Source organism: Eucyclogobius newberryi, unplaced genomic scaffold (genome assembly GCF_026437365.1).
Source record: "Eucyclogobius newberryi isolate DKJ021-1_F unplaced genomic scaffold, fEucNew1.0.hap1 SCAF_16, whole genome shotgun sequence".
Lineage (NCBI taxonomy): Eukaryota > Metazoa > Chordata > Actinopteri > Gobiiformes > Gobiidae > Eucyclogobius > Eucyclogobius newberryi.
This window is the reverse complement of record NW_027315790.1, coordinates 20,954,186-20,972,627: the sequence shown is the minus strand read 5'-3', so window position 1 is coordinate 20,972,627 and position 18,442 is coordinate 20,954,186. Positions and strand designations below refer to the sequence as shown.

The 18,442-nt window shown below is 40.4% G+C and overlaps 1 protein-coding gene across 3 annotated transcripts in view; it reads left to right on the top strand.

The window, feature by feature from the left end:
- Positions 1-18,442, top strand: part of LOC140361954 (CUB and sushi domain-containing protein 3-like) — a 408,691-nt gene that overhangs the window by 279,637 nt on the left and 110,612 nt on the right. For all 3 annotated transcript variants that reach the window (XM_072447874.1, XM_072447872.1, XM_072447871.1), the window contains exons 10-11: positions 1,932-2,053; positions 17,864-17,967. In XM_072447874.1, coding sequence (XP_072303975.1) covers positions 1,932-2,053; positions 17,864-17,967 — 226 coding nt within the window. The remainder of the gene's footprint in view (positions 1-1,931; positions 2,054-17,863; positions 17,968-18,442) is intronic.

Genomic DNA, 18,442 nt, shown 5'->3' with positions numbered 1-18,442 from the left:
CCTCAGTATCAAAGACAGGGATGGCTTTGTTTTCAGTGGGAACTTGATCACTGGAACGGATACTGAGATACTTGTGTACAGGTTTGATAATAATAGGTTTAATTGTACAAAATATCTTCTCATTGCACCAACACATAGACAAAGGAGGAAAAAATGCCTATGCTATACAATTACAATAAGTTAATTACAAATTCTACTTCAGTTCATGTGTTTTAGTTCCATCACTTCCTTTTTTTTTTATGGATACCATTTTTAGGACTTTTAACAATTCCAAAAGATAAACTATTTTGTTTTGAATTACTAATAGCTGCACTTTCATTATGTGTTTTTTTTTTTTTATTTTTTCGTTTTTATCATTCTGAAATTCGTAGATACAACAAATGATCATACTTCTTCCACTAATACTTTTGGTAGCATCATCACTGCTACTGTTGTATCGCTATACTACTATCACTGGAATGTCCCCATTGTGGGACAAATAAAGGTTATCTTATCTTATCTTTACACAACTGAGCGTTGTGTAAGGGCCCATAATGTAGTTTCTTTAAAACATCCAGTAATGATTTGGGCTTAAAAAAAATCTGTCCTATTCTCCTATTAAATAAACAAATAACATAAACTCAGATATTACGTAGATGTAGCTGAGTGCTTTTAATTTCCCTAATCCCCCCTAATGTATAAAGTTTGTGATATTCTGAGGCTAATCCAAGTTTCTTGATTGAAATTGCATTATGTTCCACTTCACTTTCGCCTTGAATTGCCTCCATTCTGGATCCTAGATTGTGTTTGTTTAACAACTTGTAAGGGTCTATTTGACCATGTTCCTAACAGACTACTCGAGCGTACCTCTTTGCCTCTTACAATTACTTCCGCTGATTCCAGACCTCTCTGAAGACACAGTTCTGACTCCGGTACTAGTCGTGGGGTGTTGACTTCGGATAGATTTTAGGGGTAAATTGTTAGTGACTGTCTGTGTGGATCGATACAGCAACTGGAGCTAATCCTGTGGCATTTCACGGCCAATGGGTTCCAATTAAGTAGCATCATGTGATGAGATGTCACTGACAGCATCAATGACATCCATCTGACCCTCTGTTTGTGTCTCCACTCCTTTATCTTTGTAATTGTAGGCATCACTTCTGCTATTTAAGTCCCTGTTGAGTTAGTTCTGTACGGGGCGTGTCTGGGGAGTGGCTTTAGGTTGCACTGGTCACTCCTGGAACCTGACAGCCCATTCAAGAGAAGCTGAGGTAGTATGTATGTTAGGAGCAAATAAAAGGCTTTTTGTAGTGTAATTTGACTATTACATTTCACCAGATAATATCAAAAAGAAGAAATTGGTATAAATAAGCATACTTAGTATGAGTGTAATAAAATACAAGTAAACTATAAGACATAGTTTATGATTATTGAATCGCCAAAATGCTAACATCTCTATTTATTAAATTGTTTATTCAATAAACTTTTTGGGGAAATTACCTTTTTAAGATATTTGGTTTTATTTCAGTTAAGTGGCGGTTTGTGAAAAAGTGGATATAGGGGAAAACCATGACAAAACACAAGTAGTTGCACTGGATAAGAAAAATCAATGATTGTAATTAATGTATGTGGTTATGCCAGGGGCATCTCCATACCTCCATATTTGTAAATACATTATATTTAATGATGTATGATAAAACTAATAACATTGTATTGGCCCTAAAATTGTCTGCCACCATTGCCATTGCACACCAAATTTCCTTTTCTTGTGTTCCATTATGTTACATACACTATCAAGCCGATTTCTGTGATGCTACCATGTATGACTCACAATAAATACTTGGACAAATTTTATCAAATGAAAATGTACTTTAAATGTGTCACATAACATTGCGAACAAAACATTTCTTGCCACAACTGACAATAACAATGACAATGTTTTCTCTTTACAGTGAAAACCTGTGGCAGTAGTCTTCAAGGGCCATCGGGAAGCTTTATGTCACCCAACTTCCCAATCCAGTACGAGAGCAATGCCCAGTGTGTGTGGATCATCACTGCTTCAAATCCTAACAAGGTATGAAGGTGTACATTGAGAGAAAAGTCGTTTATTTTTACTTTAATATAATTTATGTTACTTGAAATAGTTTGCAACAATGTTCAATTGTTTGAATATTTCTATTTCTGTCACCTCTACTTCAAATATGATTTACATTTTGGACCAATACTTTGCACTTCTATTTGAGTAATATTATTTTGTTGTCACACTTCTAAACTTGAGTAAGGTGTTGGGCTACTTTACCTTTATAAATTTTAGTCAGAACAGGGACATCTCCAGATTTGTTTAATTTTCTTGGGAGGGCTAAGGTGTCGCTAATATCTTCCATGAGGATGCTCAAATAACATGGTATTTGGAGCCTTTTAACATCAATGTTTACCTCACTGTTCTAAACAAATATAGTTTGCAACCTTGATTTATAAACCATAATGTGGAATTCCTAGTTCTGTTCAAGCCTAAATTTAAACACTAAATTGTTGTCTAAAATCTAAACATGTTTGGATTAAACTGGATGTCCCAAGAAAAAGAGGCACAAATGTTTAAGGGGAATATTATGGATGTGCATTGGTCATTCTAGTGGGTGCTGGTTCCCCCCCAAACCCCTAAATCAGGACCCCTGTCCTTAAAAAGAACTATCCACCCCCCTCGCTCCATCACTGTGTTCCAAAGTGCAGGTGTTGGTTGCATGTTGCCTCTTTCCTCTTTCCTCTTGAGCGGTTGTGGCTGCACAGAGATTTAGCAGCGCCGGTCCAGATTCTATTACCCCACACAAGGCGACCTGAGCTAAGTATTCAATGGCGCTGATAACATACTGCCCCCGGTATGAAGGTGAAGGTGGAAGTAGAGCTTATTATGTTGTGAATGGGGGATTTTGCCTCGAAATGACATGTCAGCTTAAAGCGTAAATATTCTTAAAGAGATATTTGACTTATCCAGTAACAGAACTGCAGCTTAACTCGGTGTCCAAGACCTGGTTTTGGGTCATCTTTGGACAGGATATATTTAACATATTTTTTAATTTTGTATAATTTGTCTTGAAACCGCTAAACTGAAACAACATCAACCAATTAATTCATGTATGCATACTATGTAAAATTAATTGAAATTCACAGGCTGACATTTTTACATAATTGAAACCTGTTAATAATAATTCATGCAGGGCGTGACTTACAGGACACGCTCTTCACTGTGCATCAGCAGCTAGCTTTGTGATTGGTTGATCCCACTGCGGTTAGCCATGATGATAGGCATGCATTTCCCATAAACCACTGAGATTGGTTACAGTGCAGAGTCCCACCGGAGAGGGTATTGGTATTCAGGTAACACCGCCTCATTCCGCTCAGGGTCAGCGTGGTGACTGCTCTGTCGTCACTGGCAACACCTCTGTCAGCACCTCTGGGACTCGCATTCACACTCCACACAGTACATGCATGGGCGATACATAAACCCTTAAGACTGCAGTGTGGATATTCTTTTTGTTTGGAAATAGAGCCGCTTCTTGTGAGATGGGGCAAAAATACTACTTCAGACGCATTGGGACGGGTTCTCGTTATTCTGTTCTGATTTATTTTTTTGTTGCACTTGATACGAGGACTTTGTGGCTAGTTTGGACCACAACTTGACACTTAATGTGGTGCGTGTGAACATAATCCTGGTCAGTGTGACTGTAAAATAACGCCTTACACAAGCATAATATGACCCGCCACACACATCCTATAACCACAAGGGGTCAGTAAAGAAAAGAAGTATAGAAAAACAAGTATATTTGTAATGAATTTGATATAAATCTTTGTGGTTCAAACTGTCCCTGATTTGACTTTGAGTTAAGATTGACTCTAAACTATGTCATTAACATTTTATCTTGCTCTTCTCTGGTTTTATTTTTTCTTACTTTGTGGAGCTCCACTTACATTTTAAAGACTCAAGTCTGAATGCTTCCTTTATGATATCTCACTTGGCTTCTCATTTTTCCCAGTAGTAAAGTCAATTTTCTTATTTATTTATTTAACCGGGAGAGACCCATTGAGATTAAAACCCTTTTCCTGTATGTCTTATCTATGTATGTGTTTGCGTATGAAGGGAGGAAATGCATGTATGGAAAGACCTGGGTGCCGCTGCGATTTGATGGACTGCATATGATGTAATGCAAAATGGACAGTGGCTACATCAAAAATGAGAAGATCAAATGAAACTGTATAATGCACATGTACATACTAAAAGAGGCAGCAACATTTAACACAGTTACAACATACAAATGAACACAAAAATAACATTGGAAACATTATGGTGGAAGTCTCTACTGTTTTCAGCCTGGTTTTAAAGGCATTTAAGGACAAGACCCCAGTCAAATTCCAATTCTCTTTCTGCAACATATTCGGGAGTGGACAAAGGCTTTCTTCCCCAGCTCTGTGCGGGCGAAAGGACCAGAGAGCAACTGCGGATCGTTTGATCGCGAGGAGAGGACAAGTCACAGTGATGTGCCATGGCTCTGCAGGTAGTAATGCACCTGAGAGAAGCATGAGAGACAGTGGCCACCATTTGAAGACAGGTAGAGGAAGCGTTCATTTACAAAAGATCACCATAATCTAACGCAGATAAAAAGGTGCAGTAACAAGGCACTTTTTAACACAAATTATTACTAAAGAAAACAAAGCAGTTTAAGTTTTAATTTCTTTACAAGTTTTCTTTGTGTGGTTTGAAAAGGAGTCATCAATCAAGACACCAAGGTATTTATATTCATGAAACACTTCTATGACATTTCCTTCAAGAGTAGACACTTCTGGAACAGACTGAGGCACCTTCTTAAACTATGAAAACAACATTACTGTCGTTATGTCAGCATTCAGGACTATTTATAACTGGACAGCTTTCTGCATGCTTTCAATGGCCTGAGCAAGAGTAAATACCGGTAACTGTGTCATCAGCATAAAAATGCATGTTAGCAGTCAATGATGTGCAAGATAAATAGGAGGGGCCCAAAAACAATTTACTGCGCTAGCGTTTGTAGCAAAATAGGTCAGTTTAAAAAAACACATTAGTAGAAGTTATAGTATTTTCAACACTAATAAGTTACTAAATAGCAATAAAGTTTTACTTTAAGTTAAATACACATTGTTTTACTTCTATGGGCTTGCTTCCAATGGGATTCCAGCCTCATTTACCATAAAGGCATTTTGGTAACTTCAGCCCGCTCCAGGGTTTTGAACAAACTTTTTTTTTTTTTTTAACAAACTGTTTGAACCTGCACAAAAACAAAAATCAATTAAGTCATTTTTTTTTTTTTTTTAAACATTAAAAGCAGGGGCTAAAAAAGCTGGGGGGGTTAACCCTAACCCTTTAAATGGAACAAATAGTTAAATCAACTAATATTATTGAGTATGAACCCGTTTAGTTTCCCTGTTATGTCTTTAATTATTCAGGAGGCTCTTTTTCTGCTGTTTTTGTCAATGGAACTTCCTGACCTGTGATGTCAAACAATAGTCCTACCCCCAGACTCCTCTCTTCTGCTGCATGATTCCAATACCCTAGTTTCCTGTTATACTGCGGCTATACATCCTGTGCTTGACTGGTGAAGGCTGTGGTCCTAATGCCCTTCAGTACCCTTGGGGGTCGTTGAGCGCTCCTGCCCGCCTCCATATACAGTTTTTAACAGCTTGACATATCGCTCGCTATGTATAAGTATGATTATGGACCCAACACAACCTTAAATGAAGACTCGGATCAGATGGTTACCACTCATTTTTATGACACTTTATCCCAAACTACCGTACTAGTAATTTTAATCAAGCGTCATAATGTACCATACTCCATCATAACATGTTCCATACGGCGTCCCATAAATGTCCCACACACCTGAACACACAGCCCATGTCATCGATTACTACATTACACACTACAAGCTCCACACAAAGCACTTTATTAACTCAAGGACATCATATGTGCTCATTTTGTCCTGAAAATGAATGAATAGGTAATAAAAACTGGTGATTTTTTTTAATTAGGATCACCTACATGACCTGTGAATACTATGAAGCCTGATATGGACCTCTGACCCACATGTATGTTTTAATCAACTACCATGGCCAGATCTGACCCACCTAGAGTTAATTGAATTGCATACGGTTCCATTGTTAGACTTACAAAAATGGAACAAAATATATGCTGTCTAACAATGTGCTGTATAGCTGATCAGTTTGAGATATAGTTTAAAATATTTTTGTCTCAGTTAAAGGAGGATTTGCCCTTGAAAATTATATGGTCACACAGTATTTATACAGTTTGGGTATAGGAGTATCTACTTAAAAAAACACACACTTTTGATTAACTCTATTTCCACTTTTATATAATCTAATGAAGGGCAAATACTTTTGTTCTATATTTACTAATATATCACCAGTAGTTCATTTTCATTCAGATGCTAATTATCTTTGGAGTAGTTGCTAATACATTTCTTATGTTGACCCTACATTTTATTCCATACAAACCAAATATCTCTTAAGATGTTTTCAAGAAATCACTAATAGTTGTTTGTACATTTATGAAACAAACATTTTCTACTAATTCATGCCTTAATATTTGACTTTTTTGACTTCGGTTTTGTTTGGAAATAGCTTTGCATAATGGGATAACGCAACTAAAACTGACTACACTGGACAAAAAAATGTCGGGAATCAAAACTCAAAGAGGCAAAGACGATTTCTTCACTTAAATGTCACTTTTTGACCTGACGACCCAAAATCTTCTATTTTTCAAAAAGTGCAGTCAGACGCGTCACCCCACAGGTCATTCACAGGGTTACAGACCAAACTATGCATCTTAATTGAACTACCAGAGAGTAAGGCAAAGGCAAAGGCAAAAGAAAAGCAAGAATAGGCTTTTATATTTCCTTTTATGGATGTTTTGACACAGCAATCAAATAATGTGACACATAATAGCATTCGATTGTCATTTGAAGAGCTAAATACAGTCACATGGTCGACAAGTGTGACAATGTGATAATACCAGTTTCTTAATCTCTGTTTTAAAATGTCAAGATTATTCACACGCCGATCTTTAATATGTTAAATATAGTCCAGAAAATCTATAGTAGATTTGGGATTAACTTCTCATATTCTGTCAGATGAGCGTCACTGTATCAGCTAAATGTCAATGAGCATTGCATAATATGACGGCATAGACACTTGATGGGCAGGCTATTATATGCTAATAAAAGTTCTTCCGAAATGTAGTCATTCTCTCATTTTTTACAAGGATATTTGGATGAATTTGTCAGAGCAGCTCCGAAAGTGCAGTTCTTTTTGAGATGTTTCAGTAGTCAACAGGTGATGCTCTATATTTTTTCAAAGTGTCAGTGAGAACACTTTGCATGTCTACATAATATGTGGGCTGTGGCTGCAAATTATTGAATAGCAACACATTTAAATGTGTACTATGTAACTTAAATGCATGTTTCTGTTTAGCACCTGAGATTGAATCAGTCCAATATACAAAGCAAAGTAATTCAATCTCCATGTCTTTATCGTAAGTCGAGTTTAAATACACACTTTATACCTTTAAATTGAAGTATTTTGCCGGAAATGATACTGCAAATTAGGGATTATTTGTACAGCATTAGTCAACAAGTGCTGCTGGATGAGTCAAACGTTATTTCTTGCCGGTTGTCTGAGGAAGCCGGCATAGAGACCGATATTGGCACTTAGATGAGAGTTAACAAGCGTGTGTGAGTGAATAGAACCATTGGCAGTGTGGCAGCGAAAAGCCCTTCTCAATTATGAGGTTGATAAAGAGACGAGGAGAAGCTTAGCGGCAGGTGAGTGGTCATTTGAGAAGAAAACGGACCGGAAAAAACAGTGGGAAGCAGCGAACAACAGAGAAGGATGTAGACCAAAAACACCAACACTGCTTGGTTAATTAAGTGTTTTTGACCACACTGTCATAAAATGGGCATATTCTGAGCAAATCATTTTGGTGGTTCAACTAAGTGGATTGTTTTGGCTTTTTAAATTAAATTGTTTTATTTTTTTTTGTCAAATGGATAAAGTAAGGTATTTCCTCTGTGTATCAAGTTGCATTTTTTGTTTGTTTGTTACCCACATCCAACTCTACATTGAAATATTAATCATCAAATTTTGTCCCATAGTGACAATATTTTGCAAAATAAATAACAAGGAATTCCCCTGACATAATAGCCCTAGTTTTCCTCTTCTGTTAAATTATAGGTGTACTATGTAGCTTTGGTGGCGGTCCTTTCTTCTACTTGTCTCCAGAGATGTGTTATTGCTTTGCCTGGAATGTTCCGCAGTATGGCATTAGACATATCAATCATGGAGGCACACCACAAAGTATACAGGTTTTTCAAGGAACTGTAGGGCTAAAACACCTGTAATTGAGTAATGCAAGATGCCAAGCAAAGCAATGGTGTCTTTATGGAGACAAAAAAGTGACATTGTGCACCTTTAACCTGCACCACAGTAATAATCATACCTTTAAATGTGGCTGTCTCTTTTGTCATTCCCTCTGTCCCACTGGCATAAATCTACTGCTTGAACATCTCCATTTGCTCTGTCTCATGCCTAATTTCTCCCTTTTTACACGAGCCTCCCCTCCTCCTCCCTCCTCTCCCTCCCCCCGTGTCCCAGGGGCAGTGTCCTCACATTTGCCCACATTTTCCATTAAAGAGCGCTGCCCCAATTCGCTGCATTACAATGGACATGAAAGAACAGAAGGAAGGAGGTCACTTGAGGGACCACAGTAGACATGTCTCGGTGTCTTTTCCCACACAATGTAATATCATGGTTTGGATCTTTTTTTCCCCTCTGTTTCTGCATTCACAAAAAAAAATAAATCATGATGATAAATGATTGTAGATTCATTGCAATTGTTAGAAAGAGTTTTCATTGCCGTCTAGCTTTTTTCTAACTTTTAAGATGACGTTCTCCCTGTGCTTTTAGTTTTGATTTTTACTTGTACTTTGAAATCCTTGTGTATAACTTTAGCTCAGTGCTGTATCATCTCAGTTGCCACCTTCCCACTCAGGTTAAGTGTTAATGGTCTTCTATAGCAGTCTGATGGTATTGCTTCATTTAGTTTTGGCAGAATGAGCCGTTACAGCCAATTCATTCTCTCCTCTCATTTAACCTTGGGGACGTCAGGACGGTCGGCCATTACCACACTCTTCTTAAATAAGATCTAACTGTAGTTCTATGACTCTTTTCTTTCCAAGTCATTTGCTTTTTATATTTCCCTTTTCGTCTCCCTTGATATCTCCAAATCAAATCAGTTCCAATCTTTTGTTGCGGAAATGTATGACTAAAGTAAAGGTTTTATATGAAAGCATTTGCTGTTTTTTAGTAAAATTTGAATTAAAATGCTGGTCCCAAAAGATATTTTAATAATACTTAATACAATTACCACAACTATAGCCTATAGAGTAGAAATGTGCTTTTCCTTGTAGCATATACTGTACATGAAGATAATGTGGTCTTTCTTTCTGTTCTTCAATTTGACACAGAAGTCATTTATACCTTCTTGGCCTTTCGTGACATTTATCAACATAAACCTTAACAAATTATAGTTTCTTGAAGGTGATGGACGAGATGCAAACACTGGTGTGATCAGGCTTGGACAGGACTTGGCTCCATGTTAGAGGCCCTTTGCTGTCTTGAGGAAAGTCAATATTCAAAACGTATTCATTTTCCAATCACCGACTCACAACTTAAGTTATCAGACTGGTGTTTTAAATGTCCAATGTTTCCGACATGTGGGCGTCAGATACTTAGCAAATGCAGCCTACTTACAGTACTGGCAGTTGTGTAGTGCGCTCCTGCCCGACAATGTCCTGACAGGAAATTACATTCAGACAGTAGACAGAGGCCTAATGTGATATAAAATGCAACAACGCATTGCTGAATATTTAGTAAGAACCATTAGGGCAAACATGTCAACGTGAGACACTAATTGCAGGTCTTAACAGTCTCCGCAAATACAGCTATATACAGCTATATACAGCATATATACAGCTATATACAGCTATATACAACTCTGTACAGCTCTATACAGCTTTATACAGCTCTATACAGCTTTATACAGCTCTATACAGCTCTATACAGCTCTATACAGCTCTATACAGCTCTATACAGCTTTATACAGCTCTATACAGCTCAATACAGCTCAATACAGCTCTATACAGCTCTATACAGCTCTATACAGCTCTATACAGCTTTATACAGCTCTATACAGCTCTATACAGCAATATATACAGCTATATACAGCTATATACAGCTCTATACAGCAATATATACAGCTCTATACAGCTATATACAGCTCTATACAGCTATATATAGCTATATGCAGCAATATATACAGCTATATACAGCTATATACAGCTCTATACAGCTCTATACAGCAATATATACAGCTCTATACAGCTATATACAGCTCTATACAGCTATATATAGCTATATGCAGCAATATATACAGCTATATGCAGTTGATGAATACCTTTGTATGAGCTCTGGGATCATTATGGATTTGATGCAACACATAAACTATTAGACAGTTTCACCCAAAAATGGCTCAAATAATTGAATTACTTGCCTTAGTCTATGTGGCCCCGTCTGCCAATGCTGAATATGCTTGTGAAGCACTGCTCTCCTGCACTTGTAGGCTGCAAACACAGCACCCACAGGCTCTCTTCCTCGTCTCGGGTGACTTTAACCACGCTTCTCCCTCTTCTGTTCTAGGCAAGGCAAGGCAAGGCAAGTTTATTTGTAGAGCACATTTCATACACAAGGCAATTCAAAGTGCTTCACAGCAGGAAAAATGCATTCAAATCACAAAGAAATTACAGAAACAGAAATTCAATAAAATTAACTAAATTAAAAATTATCAATCCAACTGATTTTCTAAACTAATAAAATCACAAACAAAAGAGAAGAGTGCAAAGAAAAAATCCTTTCAGTCATATGCGCAGCTAAACAAAACTGTTTTTAGCTTAGATTTGAACATTGTCAGAGTTGAAGCCTGTCTCACATCTTCAGGAAGACTGTTCCAGATTTTAGCTGCATAAAACTGAAACGCAGATTCCCCATGTTTAGTCCTGACTCTGGGCACCAGCAGGAGGCCTGTCCCTGAGGTCCTCAGAGTCCGAGATGGTTCATATGGCACTAACATATCCAAGATGTACTTTGGTGCTAGGCCATGGAGAGACTTGTACACAAGCAGAGCTGCTTTAAAGTCTATTCTCTGAGCCACAGGGAGCCAGTGCAGAGACCTGAGAACAGGACTAATGTGATCATACTTCCTGGTTCTAGTCAGGACCCGAGCAGCATCGTTCTGGATGAACTGCAGCTGTTTTACAACTCGTTTGGAGAGACCAGTGAGCAGGCCGTTACAGTAGTCTAATCTACTGGAGACAAACGCATGGATAAGTCTCTCTAAATCTGGTTTTGACACTATATTTTTGATTTTGGCAATGTTTTTTAGATGGTAAAAAGCTGCTGATGTTATTGATTTGACGTGGCTATTAAAGTTCAAGTCTGAGTCCATTATTACCCCCAGATTTCTAATTTGGTTTGTAGGTTTTAGAGCGAGACTCTGGAGGTGACCGCTAACACTTTCTCTTTGTTTCTGTGGGCCAAAAACGATTATTTCAGTCTTGTCTGAGTTCAGCTGGAGAAAGTTGTTTTGCATCCACAAACTGATCTGTTGGATGCAGTGACAGAGTGAATCTACTGGTCCATAGTCACCTGCCGATAGTGAAACATAGATCTGAGTGTCGTCTGCATAATTGTGATAGGACACATTTTCACTGCGTATCAACTGACCTAACGGCAGCATGTAGAGGTTGAACAGAAGGGGACCCAGGACTGACCCTTGGGGCACTCCACAGGTCAGGGTCGTGTGGTCTGAGACACAGCTACCAATTTCAACAAAGTACTTCCTGTCTTCCAGATAGGACCTTAACCAGTTTAGGGCAGTGCCAGTGATGCCCACCCAGTCCTCTAGTCTCTGTTAGAGGATCCCATGATCGACAGTGTCAAAAGCAGCACTCAGATCTAACAGAATTAAGACTGAGGCTTTGCCCGTGTCAGTGTTCAGGCGGATGTCATTTGTCACCTTGACAAGAGCAGTCTCAGTGCTGTGATGAGGTCTAAAACCTGACTGAAAAACATCAAATGAGTTGTTTATTAACAGGAAATCTGTGAGCTGTTGGTAAACAACCTTTTCAAGGACTTTGCCCAAAAATGGCAGATTAGAGATGGGCCGGTAATGACTCAGTACTGCGGCATCAAGACTGCTCTTCTTTAGGAGAGGCTTTATGACCGCAGTTTTCAAAGACATTGGGAATGTTCCAGATTGAAGCGACATGTTAACTATGTGAGTGAATGGTGCTAACAAACTGTTCAGCACAGACTTTAGAAATTTGGTGGGTAACACATCAAGGCAGCATGTAGATGAACTCAGACTGGTGATGATCTCATGGACAGTTTTGTCAGTTACTGGTGCAAAGTGAGTTAGCTCTAAGTGTCTTGGTGGTTTTAGGGTAATTTTTTGCATTGTGGGATTTATAGCATTTTTAATGCCCTGAACTTTGTCATTAAAGAATAATGCAAACTCATTACACTTGGATGTGGAAATGAGTTCTACCAACATACACCCAGTATGTTACCTGCCCCACCAGAAACAATAGAACATTGGACTTGTTTTTTGCCAACACCAAAGAGGCTTATTCCTTTTCCCACCTCCCTCCCCTGGGCAGCTCGGACCACAACCTTGTACATCTGAGGCCTGTGTATGAACCCATCGTGCGCAGGCAGCAGATGTGGTCTGCTGAGAGCGAGAAGGCTCTGAGGGTCTGCTTCAGCACCACTGTCTGGACTGAGCTCTATGGCCCACATGGGAAGGACATCAACACCATCACAGAGTGCATCACAGACTACATCAACTTCTGTTTTGAGAACATTGTTCCCTCCCGGACGGTGCAGTGTTTTCCAAACAACAAGCCATGGATTAACCGTGAACTGAAGGCTCTGCTGAAGGAGAAGAAGAGAGCCTTCAGGTCAGGGAACAAGGAGGAGCTGAGGACTGTGCAGAAGGAGCTGAGGAGGGAGATCAGGCAGGCTAAGGCCGGCTACAAGAGGAGGATGGAGGAGCAGCTGCAGCAAAAGAACATTCAGGGAGTGTGGAGAAGCCTGAAAACCATCTCGGGCTTCAAAATCCCCCCTGCCCAGACAGAGGGGGATCTACAGTGGGTGAATGATTTAAATGCTCACTTCTTGAGGTTTGATCGGTCACCCGCCCCTCCCCCTGCACAGCTGCATGCTCCCTCTTCCACAGCTGGACAATGCCCTGCATCTGTTCCTCTTCGCTTCTCTGCCCCGGACCATCAGCTTCCCACTTCGCCTGGACTCACCCATCCCCCCAGCACACAGTCCCCCTGCCAACCACTGACTGTCACAGCAGCACAGGTGAGGAGTGAGCTGAAGAGGATTAAAGTGAGGAAGGCAGCAGGACCTGACGGCATCAGCCCCAGGCTACTTAAGTCCTGCGCAGATGAACTGTGTGGAGTTGTGGAGCATGTCTTCAACATGAGCCTGAAGCTGAGGGTGGTACCACAGGTCTGGAAGACCTCCTGTCTGGTACCTGTGCCCAAGACACCGCGTGCCAAAGACTTCAACAGCTTCAGGCCAGTGGCTCTCACGTCCCACCTGATGAAGACACTGGAGCGGCTAGTCCTGGACCACCTCCGCTCCACCGTGAGCTCAGCCATGGACCCGCTGCAGTTTGCATATCGGCCTGGCATCGGAGTGGAGGACGCCGTCATCTCCCTGCAAAAGCCTGGCAGCTCTGTGAGGATCCTGTTCTTTGATCTCCCCAGCGCCTTCAACACCATCCAGCCGCTGCTCCTGAGGGACAAGCTGGAGACGGCTGGTGTGGAGTATGACCTGGCAAAGTGGATCCTGGACTACCTCAGTGGGACCTGCAGTGTGGGGGCACCCCAGGGCACTGTCCTCGCGCCCTTTCTCTTCACCCTTTACACTGCAGACTTCAGACACGACACGGACAGCTGTGTCCTGCAGAAGTTCTCTGATGACTCTGCCATCATCGGACTCATCACGGACAACGATGACGCGGAGTACAGGGGACTGGCGCAGGACTTTGTGGACTGGTGTCAGCGGAACCACCTCCTCATCAACGCGGGGAAGACCAAGGAGATGGTGGTGGATTTCCGCAGACGCCACCCCACTGCCCCCTCACCAGTGAACATCCAGGGACGGGACATTGAGAGAGTGGACTCATATAAGTACCTGGGTGTTCATCTGAACCACAAACTGGACTGGACTCATAACACAGACGCACTGTACAGGAAGAGCCAGAGTCGGCTCTACCTCCTGAGGAGACTCTGGTCTTTTGGAGTGACAGGGCCACATCAGCTCCTGTACGGTGTGGCCTGCTAGAGCAGCAGCATCACAGAGAGGGAGAGGAAGAGACTGGACAAAATCATCAAGAAGTCCAGCTCCGTCCTGGGCTGCGCTCTGGACTCGGTGCAGGAGGTGGGGGACAGAAGGGTCCTGGCTAGCTTCACATCTATGCTGGACCTTGAGTGTCGCCCCCTGCAGGACACTCTGTCCGCTCTGGAGAGCAGCTTCAGTGAGAGACTGATCCACCCTCGCTGTGGGAGGGAGAGGTTTCGTAGGTCTTTCCTTCCTGCTGCTGTCAGACTTTGTAACAAACACTGTTAGTCCTGAACACTCGCAATACTGACCTAACCATGTGCAATTCTGTCATATGTGCAATTACTGTTGTGATTCATGTGCAATTACTGTGAAATTCATGTGCAACCTATGTGCTGTCGTGACACATATTCATGTGCAATTACTGTCGTGATCACATGCAATGGTATTTATGTATTTATTTATTTGTCTATGGGAGTTTTTGTTTATAGGAGATCTTCTACTCAAAGTGTTTTTCAGACTTCCTATAAGTGATCTGTTCTTCTCTTCTGTATCTACCTCTGTATCTTCCTGCGTTGCACCAATGAAATTTCCCCATGTGGGACAATAAAGGATTATCTTATCTTATCTTATCTTATCTTAGTTGATACTTAACAACATTTTCTCTGAACCTGTAAAACATTCTGAAAAATACTGTAAAAGCTTTGTATTGGCATGTATTTAAAAAAGCAAAACAAAGAGCTGAAATGCCAAGCTGCTCTGAAGTGTTCCACTTTGTCCCGACCTTGAGAAATGTAACAATATTGAAGGACAGTGTCAGTAATATGTGTAAGTGTTACTCTTTTTAAATATGGCTGTTCTAAATTTATTTGCACCCCCTGCTTTTGTACAGCGTGGGCCTGTGGCTGGGAAGGGCCTCCCTCACCTCTCTGTCTCCACGACAACCGAAGGAAGTGCTTTATCAAGCAGAAATCCAATTCTGTCGCCTCATTGGCTGGGAGCCATAGATGGATGGAAAGAAAGAATGCATGAACCAATTAGAGGGAGCGAGACAGAGTGGGTGACAGGGGCGAGAGCAGAGGGAACCTAACCAGTTAGATGAGGGGGTTTTGTACTCTTTAGTTTGATCAAGCCTCAGATAGAGATGCCCGAGAAGTCCGAGCAGCGTTCCACTGTTAGTGAAAGGGTTAGTGTGGCTGACCGGAGCACAGTCTGAGCACCACACATTACACACAAGGCCCAGTGTTACGGCAGATAGAACTCTGAGCTCTGTTTAATGCTGTGTGAACTGTGCTGAGCAGACATTAGTCTGCTCTCCATCACATAATCACTCTTTTTGTATATGTCATACTGCAACACGATTTCTTGTGTCTGGTCCAAATAATAGCTTAGACATGAAGACAATTAAAGTATAAGCATTCCTTCATTGTCTGGATTACTTATTCTGGATTAGTCAAATCCAGCTACTGTGGATGTTGACAAAGTGCAATGAATAACAAGGCATAGAAAAATATCAGGAACATACAGTACATTTCCTTCACACAGTCACTACAGATGTTATTTTAGTCAGTGTAACATTTGGAGGACATTTATGCTGAATAAATCTGCATAAATGAAGTAGAACTACTACATCATCCTGTAGTTGTACTTTCCTGCAGAGTAGTACTGCAAGAGACACACACAGCCTGGTACTTTTGGAAATATGGTGTGAAAATGGGTGCTGGCTAATTACACAAATAGACACATAAATCTCTATAAAGCCGCTCCTGTCTTAGAGTGTGTAATGTGCGCAAGGAAACAATGTGTCTGTATCTTTTGCCAGCCAGACTTTGCAGGTTTTGCAGGTAATGCTTTAATCCAATCTGTAGCCGAACACGCCGATAACTCTTGAGTCAGCACAGTGAGCCACGGGCGCATCACCGCTTCATCTCCACTTTTCCTCATTCAACTATTTTCAAGCCATTTCCAGACGACGAGCGAACAAATTTATCTTACTTTGTGTTTATTTACCAGCTTTATGGGGCAGCGTGTAAGTACATCCTTGTCTAGATGCAGTCTAATGTTGCTTGGTAATGTAAAGTATAGGCAGGAATAACGTTTTTTCTACAAAAGCTGAGGGAGTCTCTCATGCTGGACTTACAATGCAGCATCCATTAATAACGGTTATATTTCTACACATACAAATAGTAATAACAACTTTAAAAACCTATAGCATGTTTAGTAAGTGGATGAATGACGCCACATGAACTGGGTTACATGGCTTTCCTCTTTCCTTTTTATTATGATTACTCTGTATCTTTCTGCTTTCTGTATTTTTCGCCTTTTCTGCTGCTGCTACTGCTACTACTACTACTATTGAAAATGTATTGAATAGTTGTCTCATTGTGCAAGTATTTTTTTTGTATTATTATAAGAGAGAAAGAAAAATATTCTTGACTGCAAAGGAGTTGGTCTGCTTATCCTTTCGCACTGGCCTGACCCTGTCCCTGGAAATCCAGGTCTGAGAACTTGAAATGAAGAGAGTGCATTGATGATGATGGCTCAAAGAGAATGTCCGAATGTAAAAACCGCATGAAAACACTCCTGTCAAAAGATATACAGCACAATTCTCCACTGCTGAGACTGTTGTTTTTGAAGTTCTCCTGCATAATATTGCATTTGGAAACACGGAATTCCTCCTAAGACCAAACAAGGGGATTGGAAAGACTCTTGTCTTGCCCTCCCTTTTGCTTTTGGTTGCTGCCAATCTGTGTTTCCTATTTGATCGGGGATGAAACAGGAAGTGTAAGTTTAATCATTCCTCATCAGAGCACATGGTACTTTTACAGCTTTCTATGTTTTTAGTCAATGTGGATCAAAGGAAATAAACATCCATATGTGACGTCGTTATGGAGACCAACCTCTGGTGCATGCATCTGATTATATGGCAACAAGCAATGAACAGTATGTACATGGTATTTAAAGCATCTATGAGAACAAAACATGCTGCTTTTTGTTTACCCTTTAGTGTAAAGGATTTGGACTACGGTTTGCCATTGAAGATGCTACAATGATAACACAATGCATCCAGCAGTGACACAAGCTTTACCATAGATATATGAATACATTTACACATTTGCACATTTGTAATCCATTTTTAGATACATCCAAACTATGGTTGTATCATTTTTTTCTTCTTTTTTTTCTCTCTCTCTCGTCTCAACTTCTGATATGACCTATGAGCATTTATAATGTATGATTTAAAATGTCTACTGCCCTTTCACAACCAGTAATATTATCATATAGATTAACATGATCCTTGAGCTCCCAATGATAAATGTAATGCACTTTCATCCATCACGCTGACAGCTGTGTATTTGTGTTTGAACTGCAGGTAATTCAGATCAACTTTGAAGAATTCGACCTGGAGATCGCGTACGACACTCTCACTATTGGAGATGGAGGTGAAGTCGGCGATCCCACCGCCATTTTACAAGTGTGAGTATTACAACTGCCATCACTCTGGACGACATGTAAAACCTGCAGGGAACAGCTGCAGCGCTACGACTTCAGCGTTTTATTATGCATTTAACATGTCGAAAATACTCCTATCCACTTGTAAATTTGAATGCCGTCCATTTTGATTCTGCTCATGGTGTAGGCTGTCAGCTGCCTGCATAGTTTTAAATCCCTGTCTCGCAATTAGACAGATCGTAAAAACAGCAGTGAGTGTTATGCATGAGCCACTTTAAAAGATTAACTGTTCTTGACTTTTAAAAATCCTCAGTGGTGCCCAAAAGCATCACATGTGCACAACCTTTACAAAGTGGGTCATTTTGATTGAATTTGGCACTCACTGTCACTAACCAAAGTAACAGAGGATTTTGTATCATAGTACATTTGGTTGAAGATTGCACACTTGTCTCGCAATGACAATGATTGGAGCCTTTTCCATGGACATAACAAAAATCCC